Below are 18,022 nucleotides of genomic sequence, written 5' to 3'. Positions count from 1 at the left end.
GCCCCCCGTCCCGTATAGATGAGGGGAGATTCGGAGGACGCGGCCCCCCATCCCGTATAGATGAGGGGAGATTCGGAGGACGCGGCCCCCCGTCCCGTATAGATGAGGGGAGATTCGGAGGACATGGCCCCCCCGTCCCGTATAGATGAGGGGAGATTTGGAGGAGGCGGCACTTCAGGTGCGAATTATTCACACGACAATATGTGAAAAATATATAGAAATGTTATTAAATGATGTCATAAAACAATCCATAGAATGGAATCAGAACCGATCGCTACAATGTATGGATTGTTTTATGACATCATTTAATAACATTTCTATATATTTTTCACATATTGTTGTCTCAATACTTCGCACTACAATACGGCGTCACATCATAGAATATACGGCGTCACTTCACAGAATATACGGCGTCACTTCACAGAATATACCGCGTCACGTCATAGAATATACCGCGTCACGTCACAGAATATACCGCGTCACGTCACAGAATATACGGCGTCACTTCACAGAATATACCGCGTCACGTCATAGAATATACCGCGTCACGTCACAGAATATACCGCGTCACTTCATAGAATATACCGCGTCACGTCACAGAATATACCGTGTCACTTCATAGAATATATCGCGTCACTTCTTAGAATATATCGCGTCACGTCATGGAATATACCGCTGACCTGGAAAAAAAAAGGAGGTCCACAGGCTGACTCCCGCAACCTGAACCCTTCACCACCTCCCACCGCTAAATAAACATAATGGCATGCCTATCCAGTGATATCAGCCCTTATGACCTCCCAAGTGTCAGAGTGTCATTGTTATGGGACCCCCAAGTGTCGGGGTGTCATTGTTCTGGGACCCCCAAGTGTCGGTGTGTCATTGTTCTGGGGACCCCTAAGTGTCGGTGTGTCATTGTTCTTGGTCTCCCAAGTGTCAGTGTGTCATTGTTCTGGATCCCCAAGTGTCAGTGTGTCATTGTTATGGACCCCCAAGTGTCAGTGTGTCATTGTTATGGACCCCCAAGTGTCAGGCCGCGTACACACGCGCGGACTGTTCGCCCAACCTTGTCCGCTGAACAGTGTTTGGGCGGACAGTCCGCTCGTGTGTGGGGCTTCAGCGGACAGTTTCAGCGGACAGTTGGCCGAACAAGGTCTTACGGAAATTCCGAAAAACTGTCCGCTGAAACAAGGTTTCAGCGGACTGTTCGCTCGTGTGTAGGCTTGTTCGGCCAACTAAGTCTCGCGCATGCTCAGAAAGGATTTCCACGTCGGAAGGTTGCATTGCAGTGTATAGGACGTCGTATTTTTCGTCCCGTCGTACGTGCCGTTCACGTCATCGCGCACGGTTTCAGCAAACTGTTCGTCCGTCGTGTGTGGCCATGTCCGTCCATGCTAAATTTGAGCGGACTGTTTGCCGAAACTGTTGGATGGACAAAGTTGGGCGAACAGTCCGCGCGTGTGTACGCGGCCTCAGTGTGTCATTGTTCTTGGTCTCCCAAGTGTCAATGTGTCATTGTTCTGAACCCCCAAGTGTCAGTGTGTCATTGTTCTGGGACCCCCAAGTGTCAGTGTGTCATTATTATGGACCCCTAAGTGTCAGGGTGTCATTGTTCCGGGACCCTCAAGTGTCAGTGTGTCATTGTTCCGGATCCCCCAAGTGTCAGTGTGTGTCATTGTTCCGGGTCCCCCAAGTGTCAGTGTGTCATTATTCCGGGTCCCCCAAGTGTCAGTATGTCATTGTTCCGGGTCCCCCAAGTGTCAGTGTGTCATTGTTCTGGGTCTCCCAAGTGTCAGTGGGTCATTGTTCTGAGTCTCCCAAGTGTCAGTGTGTCATTGTTCTGGACCCCCAAGTGTCAGGGTGTCATTGTTCTGGACCCCCAAGTGTCAGTGTGTCATTGTTCCGGGTCCCCCAAGTGTCAGTGTGTAATTGTTCTGGACCCCCAAGTGTCGGGGTGTCACTGTTCTGGGTCCCCCAAGTGTCAGTGTGTAATTGTTCTGGGTCCCCCAAGTGTCAGTGTGTCATTGTTCTGGACCCCCAAGTGTCAGTGTGTCATTGTTCTGGACCCCCAAGTGTCAGTGTGTCATTGTTCTGGACCCCCAAGTGTCAGGGTGTCACTGTTCTGGGTCCCCCAAGTGTCAGTGTGTAATTGTTCTGGGTCCCCCAAGTGTCAGTGTGTAATTGTTCTGGGTCCCCCAAGTGTCAGTGTGTCATTGTTCTGGACCCCCAAGTGTCAGTGTGTCATTGTTCTGGACCCCCAAGTGTCAGTGTGTCATTGTTCTGGATCCCCAAGTGTCAGTGTGTCATTGTTCTGGACCCCCAAGTGTCAGTGTGTCATTGTTCTGGACCCCCAAGTGTCAGTGTGTAATTGTTCTGGGTCTCCCAAGTGTCAGTGTGTCATTGTTCTGGACCCCCAAGTGTCAGTGTGTCATTGTTCTGGATCCCCAAGTGTCAGTGTGTCATTGTTCTGGATCCCCAAGTGTCAGTGTGTCATTGTTCTGGGACCCCCAAGTGTCAGGGTGTCATTGTTCTGGGTCCCCCAAGTGTCAGGGTGTCATTGTTCTGGGTCTCCCAAGTGTCAGTGTGTCATTGTTCTGGACCCCCAAGTGTCAGTGTGTCATTGTTCCGGGTCCCCCAAGTGTCAGTGTGTCATTGTTCCGGGTCCCCCAAGTGTCAGTGTGTAATTGTTCTGGACCCCCAAGTGTCAGTGTGTCATTGTTCTGGGTCTCCCAAGTGTCAGTGTGTCATTGTTCTGGACCCCCAAGTGTCAGTGTGTAATTGTTCTGGACCCCCAAGTGTCAGTGTGTCATTGTTCTGGACCCCCAAGTGTCAGTGTGTCATTGTTCTGGACCCCCAAGTGTCAGTGTGTCATTGTTCCGGGTCTCCCAAGTGTCAGTGTGTCATTGTTCCGGGTCTCCCAAGTGTCAGTGTGTCATTGTTCTGGGTCCCCCAAGTGTCAGTGTGTCATTGTTCTGGGTCCCCCAAGTGTCAGGGTGTCATTGTTCTGGGTCTCTCAAGTGTCAGTGTGTCATTGTTCTGGGTCCCCCAAGTGTCAGGGTGTCATTGTTCTGGACCCCCAAGTGTCAGGGTGTCATTGTTCTGGACCCCCAAGTGTCAGGGTGTCATTGTTCTGGGTCCCCCAAGTGTGAGTGTGTCATTGTTCTGGGTCTCCCAAGTGTCAGTGTCATTGTTCTGGGACCCCCCCAAGTGTCGGGGTGTCATTGTTCTGGGTCCCCCAAGTGTCAGGATGTCATTGTTTTGGGCCCCCCAAAGTGTCAGGGTGTAATTGTTATGGGACCCCCAAGTGTCAGAGTGTCATTGTTTTGGGCCCCCCCAAGTGTCGGGGTGTCATTGTTCTGGGTCCCCCAAGTGTCAGAGTGTCATTGTTTTGGGCCCCCCAAAGTGTCAGGGTGTCATTGTTCTGGGGCCCCCAAGTGTCAGAGTGTCATTGTTTTGGGCCCCCCTAAGTGTCAGGGTGTCATTGTTCTGGGGCCCCCAAATGTCAGAGTGTCATTGTTTTGGGCCCCCCAAAGTGTCAGGGTGTCATTGTTCTGGGACCCCCCAAGTGTCGGGGTGTCATTGTTCTGGGACCCCCCAAGTGTCAGGGTGTCATTGTTCTGGGACCCCCCAAGTGTCGGGGTGTCATTGTTCTGGGACCCCCCAAGTGTCAGGGTGTCATTGTTCTGGGACCCCCCAAGTGTCGGGGTGTCATTGTTCTGGGACTCCCAAGTGTCAGGGTGTCATTGTTCTGGGACCCCCCAAGTGTCGGGGTGTCATTGTTCTGGGACATCAGTGTGTCAGCATTTTTCTTCTCACGTCCTCCAAATTTCCCGGACTGATTTGCATACATTGTATCTTTCCCTGAACCGTTTGCTCCAGGCCAGACATCGACTAAGAAATATGAGAGAATTCAAATTCTCCCTTCAAAGGTTCTCCTCCCCTTGACGACAAAAATACATAAAACTCGCCTCACAAGTTCACTGCTGACAGACAGTTTGTTACTCGGACATCTTTATCAGCTCCAACAATGATGTCAAGGGAGTCGAGCGAGAAAATCTACAGCAAGTCGCTGCCTTGGGTTCCTAAACCAAAGAAAACCCGCTGCGTCTCCGACACTTACGTCCCAAACAATCCGGATTCACACCCTGATGAAGACGCTTATGAGGTCAGCATAGTGCCATCGAGCCCGGTGGTCACCTGCACCTACTGCGTCCACTCGTCCACACCGGCCGTCCGCTCATGTCTGCTGTGCGAAGCCTCCCTGTGTCCCTTACATCTCCAGGTCCACAGCACGTCCCCTGAACACGTCCTGACCGTCCCGCTCAACAACCTCAGACAAGTAAGGGACTTAAAATGCTCCATTCACACGGAAGTCATGAAGTACTACTGCTTTGATGACTCTTCTTGTATCTGTGTGTCCTGCTGCCTGGCTGGAAAGCACAAGGGTCACCATGTGGAGTTACTGGAGGAGGCTTCTGAGATTAAGAAGAAGGATCTGAGGAACCTCATTGAGAAGTTGACCTCAAAACAAAGCGGACTGAACAAGAGAGTCTCGAGGCTCAAAGAACAGAGAGCAAAGCTACAGGACCGGACAACTGCGATCACCAAAAGGCTGGCGGCCTTGTTCATCGACCTCCGGAGACAACTGGATGACCTAGAGAGGAGGCTCCTGTGTGAGATTTTGGCAGAAGAGGACCGAATCTCTTGCCCATTCACCAACATCATTAACCAGCTAGAAATTCAGCAAGAGGAGGCATCCCGCAGCATCAGAGAGATTGAAAAGCTCATCAACTTATCAGATCCTTTGGCGATCGTGACCAAAACAAAAGGACTGGAGTCCTTGGAGCCTAAAGACCAAGAGAACTTGATCTATGACCTGGAGGACATTGACGAAGGACTCATCTCTGCATCCTTACACAGATCCTTCAACGAGATCATGGAAATGGTCAAGTTGGTGCAAGGCTCTTCAGATCTACAGCTGGATGTCGAAACCGCCGCCAATGACGTCTATCTCTCCGGCGATAAGAAAACCGTCTCCTGGTCAAAAATTAATCAACGTCGACAAAAACGGGACACCAGGTTCAAAAGCCTTCAGGTTCTAAGCACCGGGTCCTTCTCGTCTGGACGGCATTACTGGGAGGTGCAGACCAGCCAGTCGGGGGATTGGATGGTGGGGGTTTGCTATTCCGGCACTGAGCGGAAGGGAACCGAGTCCGTTTTTGGAAACAACAGAAAGTCCTGGTGCCTGAGCTGGAAAGACAAAAAACTTTCTGCGGCGCACGATCAAAAAGTGAAGCATTTCCTCAACCTTTTCCCCTGCCGTAACATAGGAATCTACCTAAATTACGAGGAAGGCCGACTGTCCTTCTACAAACTGGATCAACCCATCAGGCACCTGCATACATTTATGGCCACCTTTGACAAGCCGCTCTTTGCCGCGTTCTCTATACACCAAGGCTGGCTGAGAATCAAGACTTAGTGTGAGAAGAGGCCGGGCCGGCAATTAAGTCTGAACTACCTGACCACGTCTGGTGGCCGTACGGTGTGATTCTCCGTGTCTAAACCCTGGGCCTGGAAAGATGGTGGACTTTGTATGAAGCTCAGAGAAGAAGCTCAGAGAAGAAGCTCAGAGAAGAAGCTCAGAGAAGAGTTCATCATCAACTGTGCAGGTGACGTAATCTTGACAAAGACACTAAAACCTCGAGGTCACCTACACTGCCTGTAGATGTATTGTCTGTAGATGTAGCTTTTTACTTTACCTTTAGACGGGGGATGGAAGGTTTAGAACTTTTGTCGGGTTTTACTGCTATGTGTGTCCTCACTGGGGAGCTCCCTTCTCTCTGCCCTTGCCAGTGACGTGGTCCCACATGGACCGTGGTGGAAACTTCCCTCCAATACCATCATTGGGAACGGCATAGCAAAGATGGAAAGGTTTAGAATATGGGAGAGATTTACTAAGACTGGAGCACTCAGAATCTGGTCCAGCCAATCAGCTTCTAACTTCAGCTTCTCCAATTAAGCTTTGACAATAAAATCTGGAAGCTGATTGGTTGCTATGCACAGCGGCACCAGATTCCGTGTGCTTCAGTTTTAATAAACCTCCCGCTGTGTGTCAAATGCTTGTTGTTTCATATCTTGGCAACAGTACCGGGAAATAGTCATCTAGCGCCCAGGGTGAAGATCCCAAATAGTGCCCCTCCCCCAACCGTATGAGCATTATGTGTCAGCAAAAATCCCCCCCCACCCCCAAAAAAATTTGAGCACGAGTCTTCACACTTACCCCCTAAGCATAAATAATCTCTGCAGGCCTTACCCCCCCCCCCCCCCACAATAATACCCCCTCTTCCAGTCTAAATTTCCCTCTCCCAGCATAAATCCTCTCTCCCCAAATCCCCCCTCCCAGCACAATTCCTCTGCTCCTCAAATTCCATCTTCTCTCCCCTGCCAAAAATCCCCCCCCCCAAATTTCCCCTCCTAGTACAATTACTCTACTCCTCAAATTGTTCCTCCTACCATCACCCCCCTCCAAAAAAAAAACTCTCCCAGCACAAATTCCCCGCAAAATCTCCTCTCCCAGCATTTATCCCATTACCAAATTTCCCCTCCTAGCACAAATCCCTTCAATCATCCCTATTAGCACGAATCCCCCTAACAGAAATCCACTCTCCTAGTGCAAATCCCTCCAAATAACCCATTCTAACACAATCCCCCAAAATTCCCACTGCACTCAGGGCAGACGCCCCTCCTGCCCACCCCTTGCCCTGGCCCTGCATGGCAACACCGGTCCCCTTCATTTCTTATCCTGATGACGCCACTACCCTTCATTTCTTACCCTGGTGACGCCAGTCCCCCTCATTTCTTATCCCGGTGACGCCAGTCCCCTTCATTTCTTACCCTGGTGATGCCAGTCCCCTTCATTTCTTACCCTGATGACGCCACTACCCTTCATTTCTTACCCTGGTGACGCCAGTCTCCTTCATTTCTTACCCTGGTGATGCCAGTCCCCCTCATTTCTTATCCCGGTGATGCCGGTCCCCTTCATTTCTTACCCTGGTGATGCCAGTCCCCCTCATTTCTTATCCCGGTGATGCCAGTCCCCTTCATTTCTTACCCTGGTGATGCCGGTCCCCTTCATTTCTTACCCTGGTGATGCCGGTCCCCTTCATTTCTTATCCTGGTGACGCCAGTCCCCTTCATTTTTTGCTGTGATGTCACAGAGGGTAGGAAGTGCAGGGATATCTTCCCAATGGAGACACAAGATGTTAAAAAATAAGATTTTTTTAAAAAGTTTCTAAAGTTGGCCCTACATTATGCAAATAAAAATGTATAAATCTTAAAAATCATGAACAAAAAATAACTTTTATTTTTAAAATTGTATAAATATGATTAGGACGGCAAATTAGTTGGGTCAACTTGCTGTATTAATGTCCAGTTATTAAAAAAAAAAAAAAAAAATGACCATGCAATGTCGCAAGGATTTGCACGGCTGTCGTTAAGAATCGCCGTTGTAATTTGTGTACTGGGTTGAGTTCCTATGATTGTCAGCGCCACCTAGTGGCCATAATGTGGTATTTCAGGAAAGCGCCCACACTATGGCCACTAGGTGGAGCTGACAATCATAGGAAGCAAACATCTCACACAAATTACGGTGCTTCTTCCTGACCGCTGTGAGAAGGTTTGTGACATTCACACAGCAATATTCTTTATAACTAGACTCTATACCGGGGTCTCCAAACTTTCCAAAGAAAGGGCCAGATTACTGTCCTTCAGACTTGAGGGGGGCCGGACTGTGCCCAGTGGGAGTAAATAATGCTGATCTTTAGTATTAGAGGGAGAAGTATTTGGTGTAGTTGGAAGGAATAGTGTCTTCTTTAATCAATCAAAGGAATTATGCCCCATCATTGGTATCAGTGGGGGGAATAGTGCCCCATCATTGGTGTCAGTGGGAGGAATAGTGCCCCATCATTGGTATCAGTGGGAGGAATAGTGCCCCATCATTGGTATCAGTGGGAGGAATAGTGCCCCATCATTGGTGTCAGTGGAAGGAATAGTGCCCCATCATTGGTATCAGTGGGAGGAATAGTGCCCCATCATTGGTATCAGTGGGAGGAATAGTGTCCCATCATTGGTGTCAGTGGGAGGAATAGTGCCCCATCATTGGTGTCAGTGGGAGGAATAGTGCCCCATCATTGGTATCAGTGGGAGGAATAGTGTCCCATCATTGGTGTCAGTGGGAGGAATAGTGCCCCATCATTGGTATCAGTGGGGAGGAATAGTGCCCCATCATTGGTGTCAGTGGGGGGAATAGTGCCCCATCATTGGTATCAGTGGGGAGGAATAGTGCCCCATCATTGGTATCAGTGGGAGGAATAGTGTCCCATCATTGGTGTCAGTGGGAGGAATAGTGTCCCATCATTGGTGTCAGTGGGGGGAATAGTGCCCCATCATTGGTGTCAGTGGGGGAATAGTGCCCCATCATTGGTATCAGTGGGGAGGAATAGTGCCCATCATTGGTGTCAGTGGGAGGAATAGTGCCCCATCATTGGTATCAGTGGAAGGAATTATGCCTCAAGGGCCAGGGAAAGGTGAGCAAAGGGCCACAGTTTGGAGACCACTGCTCTATAGGATTAACATCAACCTGCAAAATTTGGTGTGGGCATGGAAGTTCAATGGCCTTGGTCTTAATAATGGGGTAAGAAGATTATTCACCTTTCTATGTGCGGTTTACAGGCAATTATTTAGGAGATCTCAGCAAAATAAAGTGGTGGGTTCGTTGGGGGTCTTTACATTGTATCATTTCCAGATCTTTCTTACATATTGTGGCTTTTTATTATTATTAGAATATGGGGGGGGGGGGGGGGGGATGGGACTTGGTTATAAATTCTGCTTTGATTTATATATCACTAATAGAAAGAAAGTAAAATTGTTACATTGTTTTGGTGATTTTGTGTCTGAAGAATTGCCGCTTCGGGAGAGAAAAGTGATTCTTGTTTCTGAATAAAGACCTTTCATGATTTATCCGAACGATCGGCTGATGTATTTTGTATGTCGGTGTGAAGATTGATTTCATTTTCGGGAATGCGGGTCACAGACCATCTCCAGATAACTGGACAAATGGCACAAACATTATCAATACAAAACACAAATAAAAAATATATAGATTGCCTGTGCCCCATCATTGGTATCAGTGGGAGGAATAGTGCCCCATCATTGGTGTCGGTGGGAGGAATAGTGCCCCATCATTGGTGTCAGTGGGAGGAATAGTGCCCCATCATTGGTGTCGGTGGGAGGAATAGTGCCCCATCATTGGTGTCAGTGGGAAGAATAGTGCCCCATCATTGGTATCAGTGGGAGGAATAGTGCCCCATCATTGGTATCAGTGGGAGGAATAGTGCCCCATCATTGGTATCAGTGGGGGGAATAGTGTCTCATCATGATACAAGAGATGGCCAGAGACTGCAGACACGATACAAGAGATGGCCAGAGACTGCAGACATAATACAGGAGATGATCGGAGACTGCAGACATAATACAGGAGATGATCAGAGACTGCAGACATAATACAGGAGATGATCAGAGACTGCAGACATAATACAGGAGATGATCAGAGACTGCAGACATAATACAGGAGATGATCAGAGACTGCAGACATAGTACAGGAGATGATCAGAGACTGCAGACATAATACAGGAGATGATGAGAGACTGCAAACATAATACAGGAGATGATCAGAGACTGCAGACATAGTACAGGAGATGATCAGAGACTGCAGACATGGTACAGGAGATGATCAGAGACTGCAGACATAATACAGGAGATGATCAGAGGCTGCAGACATGGTACAGGAGATGATCAGAGACTGCAGATATACAGTGGTGTGAAAAAGTGTTTGCCCCCTTCCTCATTTCCTGTTCCTTTGCATGTTTGTCACACTTAAGTGTTTCGGAACATCAAACCAATTTAAACAATAGTCAAGGACAACACAAGTAAACACAAAATGCAATTTGTAAATGAAGGTGTTTATTATTAAAGGTGAAAAAAAATCCAAACCATCATGGCCCTGTGTGAAAAAGTGATTGCCCCCCTTGTTAAAACATACTATAACTGTGGTTGTCCACACCTGAGTTCAATTTCTCTAGCCACACCCAGGCCTGATTATTGCCACACCTGTTCACAATCAAGGCATCACTTAAATAGGAGCTGCTTGACACAGTAAGGTCCACCAGAAGATCCTTAAAAGCTACACATCATACCGAGACCCAAAGAAATTCAGGAACAATTGAGAAAGAAAGTAATTGAGATCTATCAGTCTGGAAAGGGTTATAAAGCCATTTCCAAAGCTTTGGGAATCCAGCGAACCACAGTGAGAGCCATTATCCACAAATGGCGAAGACATGGAACAGTGGTGAACCTTCCCAGGAGTGGCCGGCCGCCCAAAATTACCCCAAGAGCGCAGCGACGACTCATCCAAGAGGTCACAAAAGACCCCACAACAACGTCCAAGGAACTGCAGGCCTCACTTGCCTCAGTTAAGGTCAGCGTTCATGCCTCCACCATCAGGAAAAGACTGGGCAAAAATGGCCTGCATGGCAGAGTTCCAAGGAGAAAACCACTGCTGAGCAAAAAGAACATCAAAGCTCGTCTCAATTTCTCCACAACACATCTTGATGATCCCCAAGACTTTTGGGACAACATTCTGTGGAGCGATGAGACAAAAGTGGAACTCTTTGGAAGGTGTGTGTCCAAGTATATCTGGCGTAGAAGGAACACTGCATTTCATAAAAAGAACATTATACCAACCGTAAAATATGGTGGTGGTAGTGTGATGGTCTGGGGCTGTTTTGCTGCTTCAGGACCTGGAAGACTTGCCGTGATAAAAGGAACTATGAATTCTGCTGTCTACCAAGAGATCCTGAAGGAGAATGTCCGACCATCTGTTCGTGTACTCAAGCTGAAACCAACTTGGGTTCTGCAGCAGGACAATGATCCTAAACACACCAGCAAGTCCACCACCGAATGGCTGAAGAAAAACAAAATGAAGACTTTGGAGTGGCCTAGCCAAAGTCCTGACCTGAATCCTATTGAGATGTTGTGGTATGACCTTAAAAAGGCCGTTCATGCTCGAAAACCCTCTAATGTAACTGAATTAGGACAATTCTGCAAAGATGAGTGGGCCAAAATTCCTCCAGGACGCTGTAAAAGCCTCATTGCACGTTATCGCAAACGCTTGGTTGCAGTTGTTGCTGCTAAGGGTGGCCCAACCAGTTATTAGGTTTAGGGGGCAATCACTTTTTCACACAGGGCCATGATGGTTTGGATTTTTTTTCACCTTTAATAATAAACACCTTCATTTACAAATTGCATTTTGTGTTTACTTGTTTTGTGTTGTCCTTGACTATTGTTTAAATTGGTTTGATGTTCCGAAACACTTAAGTGTGACAAACATGCAAAGGAACAGGAGATGATCAGAGACTGCAGACATGGTACAGGAGATGATCAGAGACTGGAGACATAATACAGGAGATGATCAGAGACTGCAGACATGGTACAGGAGATGATCAGAGACTGCAGACATGGTACAGGAGATGGTCAGAGACTGCAGACATAGTACAGGAGATGATCAGAGACTGCAGACATGGTACAGGAGATGATCAGAGACTGCAGACATAATACAGGAGATGATCAGAGACTGCAGACATAGTACAGGAGATGATCAGAGACTGCAGACATAATACAGGAGATGATCAGAGACTGCAGACATGGTACAGGAGATGATCAGAGACTGCAGACATGGTACAGGAGATGGTAAGAGACTGCAGACATGATACTAGAGACGGTCAGGTGGAAATTTCTGCTGACCCAATCTCGAAGCTTTGCTTACATAACTTCTACTAATAGGTTGCTGTCTTCATCTCAGAAAGTTGGGTGGCGCCATTTTTTTGCCCCTGATTAATCTTTGGCGTATTTCCCACTGCGAAGCGCCGGCAGTCTGGATGATAAAAGTGGCTTCTCACCCGGGACCCTCTGATGAGGCGCCTTCGGGGTTAATGGTCTAATCAGACTGATTGCGGCTTCTCATGGCATGAAGTGCGCCGAGGAAAATTGGATCCTAAAATTAGCCCGGCGTGAGGAGAGATTGGGGGGGGGGGGGGGGCCCGGGAAAGGCACCACCAATGATTGCCCCGCCGGAAACACTCCATACCTTCTAACAGCATCCCATTCCTGGACCGGCCAGGTCTGTATGGGGGAGGGGGGGCAGTCGTCATGGCAAAGCCTTCAATGGCAGCATGCTGATCCAACTTTTCACCAGCTGTGAGCCGAGAGTTCACCACATTTACTGCAAGAAAAAACTCTCAGCGCTGAACACTTTGAATGACAATCACTCAGTCATGCTACATTGTACCCACATGAATTTTTGAAGACAGAAGAGACTTTTTTGGTATTTCACCAGCGCTTGTTTTTTAATATTTAATCTATAAAAGGAAAAAAGAAACTGAAATAATAAAATAAAAAGTTTTTCTCAGTTTTTGTTATAAAATATTTGCAAATAATCTTTCTTCCTAAATTTAGTCCAGAATGATCCCCTTTCCTCCCCATTCCGATGCCCGGTTTGCACTTCAGCAAGTCGTCTTCACCGCATCTGAATGCCTAAATGCATCGAGCTGCTGCCATGTGATTGGCTGGTTAGCAATTTGTGTTACCGAGCGATTGAAGAGATGGAAATTGGCCGGTGAGTGAATATATTTGAAAAAAAATCGATCAGTCCTGATGTACTGAGGGCCGATCTCATTTCTTGAGGCCTGGAAACGTCAGGACGGTACAAACGCCCCGCAAATCGCCCCCTTTCTGGACAGTTACGTTATTTAGTAAGAGGCATGGCGAGTTTTTTTGAACGTTTTGTCGCGATTTTTGGAAAATGAAGAAATGAAATAAAATCTTTTTTTTTTCTCTCACAAATTGACACTTTAATAAGTTATTTGTCACACACAGCCTGGTAGAGACACTTCCGATGACACCCCAAAACACGCTCTTCTACGCCCCCCGAAGGTGGGGATACCACATGTGAGACCTCTTCACAGCCTAGAGACACCGAGGGGCCCAAAATCCAAGGAGCACCTTTGGGAGCTTTTTGTCCTCCTCCTCACTACACAAAAAGGCCAAGGCAGCCAAATCTGTTGCCTATCCTTCGGCCCCGACCCCCAGGAGCCCCCGTGTGGTTGTACGTTTCATCACATATCCACATGGGATTATAAAACCGTTTATAGGTACAGACTTGTAGACCAGTGGTCTCCAGACTGTGGCCTGGGGGCTAGATGTGGCCCTTTGCTTGCTTTTATCTGGCCCTTGGGGCACTATTTCATCCACTAATACCAACAATGGTAAAGATAATCGAGACCAGTGAGGAGTCACAATTCCTCATCACGGCACCAAAGATGGGGCAATTCCACCCAACGACACCAACAATTGGGCCCAATGACATCAATAATGGGGCACAATTCCTCCCACTGACCCCAAAGATGGGGCATAGTTTTTCCCTGTGATGTGGAGACCTTTTCTACTCCCAAAGGTCACAGTCCAGCCCCTCTGAAGTCTGAATGCCAGTAAGCTGGCCCCCTGTTTACACAGTTTGGAGACCCCTGTTGTAGACGATACCGGTGCCGTGGATTTCCCCCCTCGTCTATTTGCTCTCTTTCGGTTGTCTGTTTTCAGGTCCGGCTCGCGGTTTGTGAGCGTCCAATGTGTGTGCTTCGTTTGTCTCGTGTATTCTGGGTTGAGATGGTCTCTACAAGGCTATTAAATGCACTTTTATTGTTGTCAGTCGGGGGATGTCGGGGGAGGGGGCGCAGCGCCCTTCAGCCTCTTGCGGGGCATTAGCAGTGTGTTGATAAAAGGTTTGATTTCTTAGAAGACGTCATCGGCGGACGCCGGCAACGCTCGCCTTTCTACAACGCCGGCAACGCTCGCCTTTCTACGACGCCGGCAACGCTCGCCTTTCTACGACGCCATATGGCAACGCTCGCCTTTCTACGACGCCATATGGCAACGCTCGCCTTTCTACGACGCCGGCAACGCTCGCCTTTCTACGACGCCATATGGCAACGCTCGCCTTTCTACGACGCCGGCAACGCTCGCCTTTCTAGGACGCCGGCAACGCTCGCCCTTCTACGACGCCGGCAACGCTTGCCTTTCTACGACGCCGGCAACGCTCGCCTTTCTACGACGCCGGCAACGCTCGCCTTTCTACGACGCCATATGGCAACGCTCGCCTTTCTACGACGCCGGCAACGCTCGCCTTTCTAGGACGCCGGCAACGCTCGCCCTTCTACGACGCCGGCAACGCTTGCCTTTCTACGACGCCGGCAACGCTCGCCTTTCTACGACGCCGGCAACGCTTGCCTTTCTACGACGCCGGCAACGCTCGCCTTTCTACGACGCCGGCAACGCTCGCCTTTCTACGACGCCATATGGCAACGCTCGCCTTTCTACGACGCCGGCAACGCTCGCCTTTCTAGGACGCCGGCAACGCTCGCCCTTCTACGACGCCGGCAACGCTCGCCTTTCTACGACGCCATATGGCAACGCTCGCCTTTCTACGACGCCGGCAACGCTCGCCTTTCTAGGACGCCGGCAACGCTTGCCTTTCTACGACGCCGGCAACGCTCGCCTTTCTACGACGCCGGCAACGCTCGCCTTTCTACGACGCCATATGGCAACGCTTTCCAAAGCTTGTCCTTCCAGGCTCTTACTGCTGAACACGGCCGGTCACATCCCATTCACATCTCCGAGACCAGAAAGGAGCATCCATTGAAGGACTCCTCTCCCCTCCAGGAGACGTTCAAACTTACCGGAGAAAGAACGACCCCCGGAAAAATAGAGGAGCGCAAGGTAAAGGGGACGCGTTCTACTGTAGGGGGACTAGAGGAGCCCCATCTGCAGGACGTCTTCCCACGCTTTGTGGTCTCTGATAACATTCCGACATCTGAGCAAATATGACAGAAAAAGGGGCACACCGACCTGTGGGGCTCCCCAACAATAACACTGGGGGTCCCAGAACAAAACCACATTAACAATTGGAGGTCCTAGAACAATGACACATGGGGGTCACACAACACTGACACATGGGGGTCCCAGAACAATGTCACACTAACAATTGGGGGTCCTAGAACGATGACACATGGGGGTCCCAGAACAATGACACATGGGGGTCACACAACAATGACACATGGGGGTCACACAACAATGAAACATGGGGGTCACACAACAATGACACATGGGGGTCCCAGAGCAATGTCACATTAACAATTGAGGGGTCCTAGAACAATGACACATGGGGGTCCCAGGGCAAAACCACACTAACAATTGGAGGTCCCAGAACAATGACACATGGGGGTCCCAGAACAATGACACATGGGGGTCCCCGAACAATGACACATGGGGGTCCCCAAACAATGACACTTGGGGGTCCCAGAACAATGACACATGGGGGTCCCAGAACAATGACACATGGGGGTCCCAGAACAATGACACATGGGGGTCCCAGAACAATGACACTTGGGGGTCCCAGAACAATGACACATGGGGGTCCCAGAACAATGACACATGGGGGTCCCAGAACAATGACACATGGGGGTCCCAGAACAATGACACATGGGGGTCCCCAAACAATGACACTTGGGGGTCACACAACCATGACACATGGGTGTCCCAGAATGATGACACATGGGGGTCACACAACAATGACACATGGGGGTCCCAGAGCAATGTCACACTAACAATTGGAGGTCCTAGAACGATGACACATGGGGGTCCCAGGGCAAAACCACACTAACAATTGGAGGTCCCAGAACAATGACACATGGGGGTCCCACAACAATGACACATGGGGGTCACACAACAATGACACATGGGGGTCCCAGAACAATGACACATGGGGGTCCCAGAACGATGACACATGGGGGTCCCAGAACAATGACACATGGGGGTCCCAGAACGATGACACATGGGGGTCCCAGAACAATGACACATGAGGGTCCCAGAACAATGACACATGTGGGTCCCAGAGCAATGACACATGTGGGTCACACAACAATGACACATGGGGGTCCCAGAACGATGACACATGTGGGTCCCAGAGCAATGACACATGTGGGTCACACAACAATGACACATGGGGGTCCCAGAACGATGACACATGTGGGTCCCAGAGCAATGACACATGTGGGTCACACAACAATGACACATGGGGGTCCCAGAACGATGACACATGGGGGTCCCAGAGCAATGTCACACTAACAATTGGAGGTCCTAAAACAATGACACATGGGGGTCCCCAAACAATGACACTTGGGGGTCCCCAACTAGGAAACAGATAATGTTTGCAAAAAAAAAAAATTTTTTATTTTTGCACAATTTTGGGCCCAAAAAAAATCTGGAGATATTCACCGTGATGGGGACACCTGATATAAAAGGGCATTATGATGTGAATACCTGATGTAAGAGGGCACCATGATGGGGAGGGGCACCTGATTTAAAGGGGCACCGTGATGGGGAGGGGACACCTGATGTAAAGGGGCACCATAATGGGGAGGGGACACCTGATTTAAAGGGGCACCATGATGGGGAGGGGACACCTGAGGTAAGGGGGCACCATGATGGGGAGGGGACACCTGATTTAAAGGGGCACCATGATGGGGAGGGGACACCTGATGTAAAGGGGCACCATGATGGGGAGGGGACACCTGATTTAAAGGGGCACCATGATGGGGAGGGGACACCTGATGTAAAGGGGCACCATGATGGGGAGGGGACACCTGATGTAAAGGGGCACCATGATGGGGAGGGGACACCTGATTTAAAGGGGCACCATGATGGGGAGGGGACACCTGATTTAAAGGGGCACCATGATGGGGAGGGGACACCTGATTTAAAGGGGCACCATGATGGGGAGGGGACACCTGATTTAAAGGGGCACCGTGATGGGGAGGGGATACCTGATGTAAAGGGGCACCATGATGGGGGGGGGACACCTGATTTAAAGGGGCACCGTGATGGGGAGGGGACACCTGATGTAAAGGGGCACCATGATGGGGAGGGGACACCTGATTTAACTGGGCACTATGACCGAAACACTTGGGGGTCCCCAACACTGACAATTCGGATCCAGCAACATTTTAAACCGGCGGGACCAAAAGCACAAAAGGACCGGCCGCAGGAGGAAGACAAAGAACTCCTCAGAGGAACATATTGGAAAGATTTTTATAGATGTGACTTAGATCAGCCGGTCATTCAGTAGAACCAATAAGAAATGTGAGGGTCATTCCCATTGGTTTAGAAGGTCCTCAGTCATATACAGAGCATTCAGAAAGTATTCACAGCGCTTCACTTTTTCCACATTTTGTTATTGTTACAGCTTTATCACATAATGGATTCAATTCATTATTTTCCTCAAAATTCTACAAACATTCCCCATAATGACATCGGGAGAGAAGATTGTAGAAAAATGTCCACAGCAATGAGCTCAGTGACCTCCATGGAAGAAGTAAATGGAAGAAGTTTGGAACCACCAGGACTTTTCTTAGAGTGGGCCGTCTGGCCAAACTGAGTGATCGGGGGAGGAGGCCTTAGTCGGGGAGGTGACCAAGAACCCCCGATGGTCACTCTGACAGAGCTCCAGCGTTTCTCTATGGAGAGGAGAACCTTCCAGAAGAACAATCATCTCTGCCCAATCAGGCCTGTATGGTAGAGGGGCCAGACGGAAGCCACTCCTCAGTAAAAGGCACATGACAACCCACCTGAAGTTTTCCAAAAGGCACCTGAAGGATCTCAGACCATGAGAGACAAAATTCTCTGGTCTGATGAAACAAAGATTGAACTCTTTGGCATGAATGGCGTCATGTCTGGAGGAAACCAGGCCCCGCCCATCACCTGGCCAATACCATCCCTACTGTGAAGCATGCTGGTGACAGCATCATACTGTGGGGATGTTTTTTAGCAGCAGGAACTGGGAGACTAGTCAGGATGGAGG

The 18,022-nt window shown here is 49.3% G+C and overlaps 1 protein-coding gene across 1 annotated transcript; it reads left to right on the top strand.

The window, feature by feature from the left end:
• The first annotated feature begins 3,963 nt into the window (after positions 1-3,963).
• On the top strand, positions 3,964-8,058 carry LOC143934987 (tripartite motif-containing protein 14-like). The gene has a single exon (XM_077458538.1). The coding sequence runs from the start codon at positions 4,025-4,027 to the stop codon at positions 5,474-5,476; it is 1,452 nt and encodes a 483-aa protein (XP_077314664.1). The 5' UTR covers positions 3,964-4,024; the 3' UTR covers positions 5,477-8,058.
• Positions 8,059-18,022: the final 9,964 nt, after the last annotated feature.

Source organism: Lithobates pipiens, unplaced genomic scaffold (assembly GCF_037356315.1).
Source record: "Lithobates pipiens isolate NorthernLeopardFrog02 unplaced genomic scaffold, aLitPip1_a1.2 Scaffold_28, whole genome shotgun sequence".
NCBI classification, from domain to species: domain Eukaryota; kingdom Metazoa; phylum Chordata; class Amphibia; order Anura; family Ranidae; genus Lithobates; species Lithobates pipiens.
Note: the sequence above shows the minus strand (reverse complement) of the source record. Positions and strands in the feature narration are given on the sequence as shown.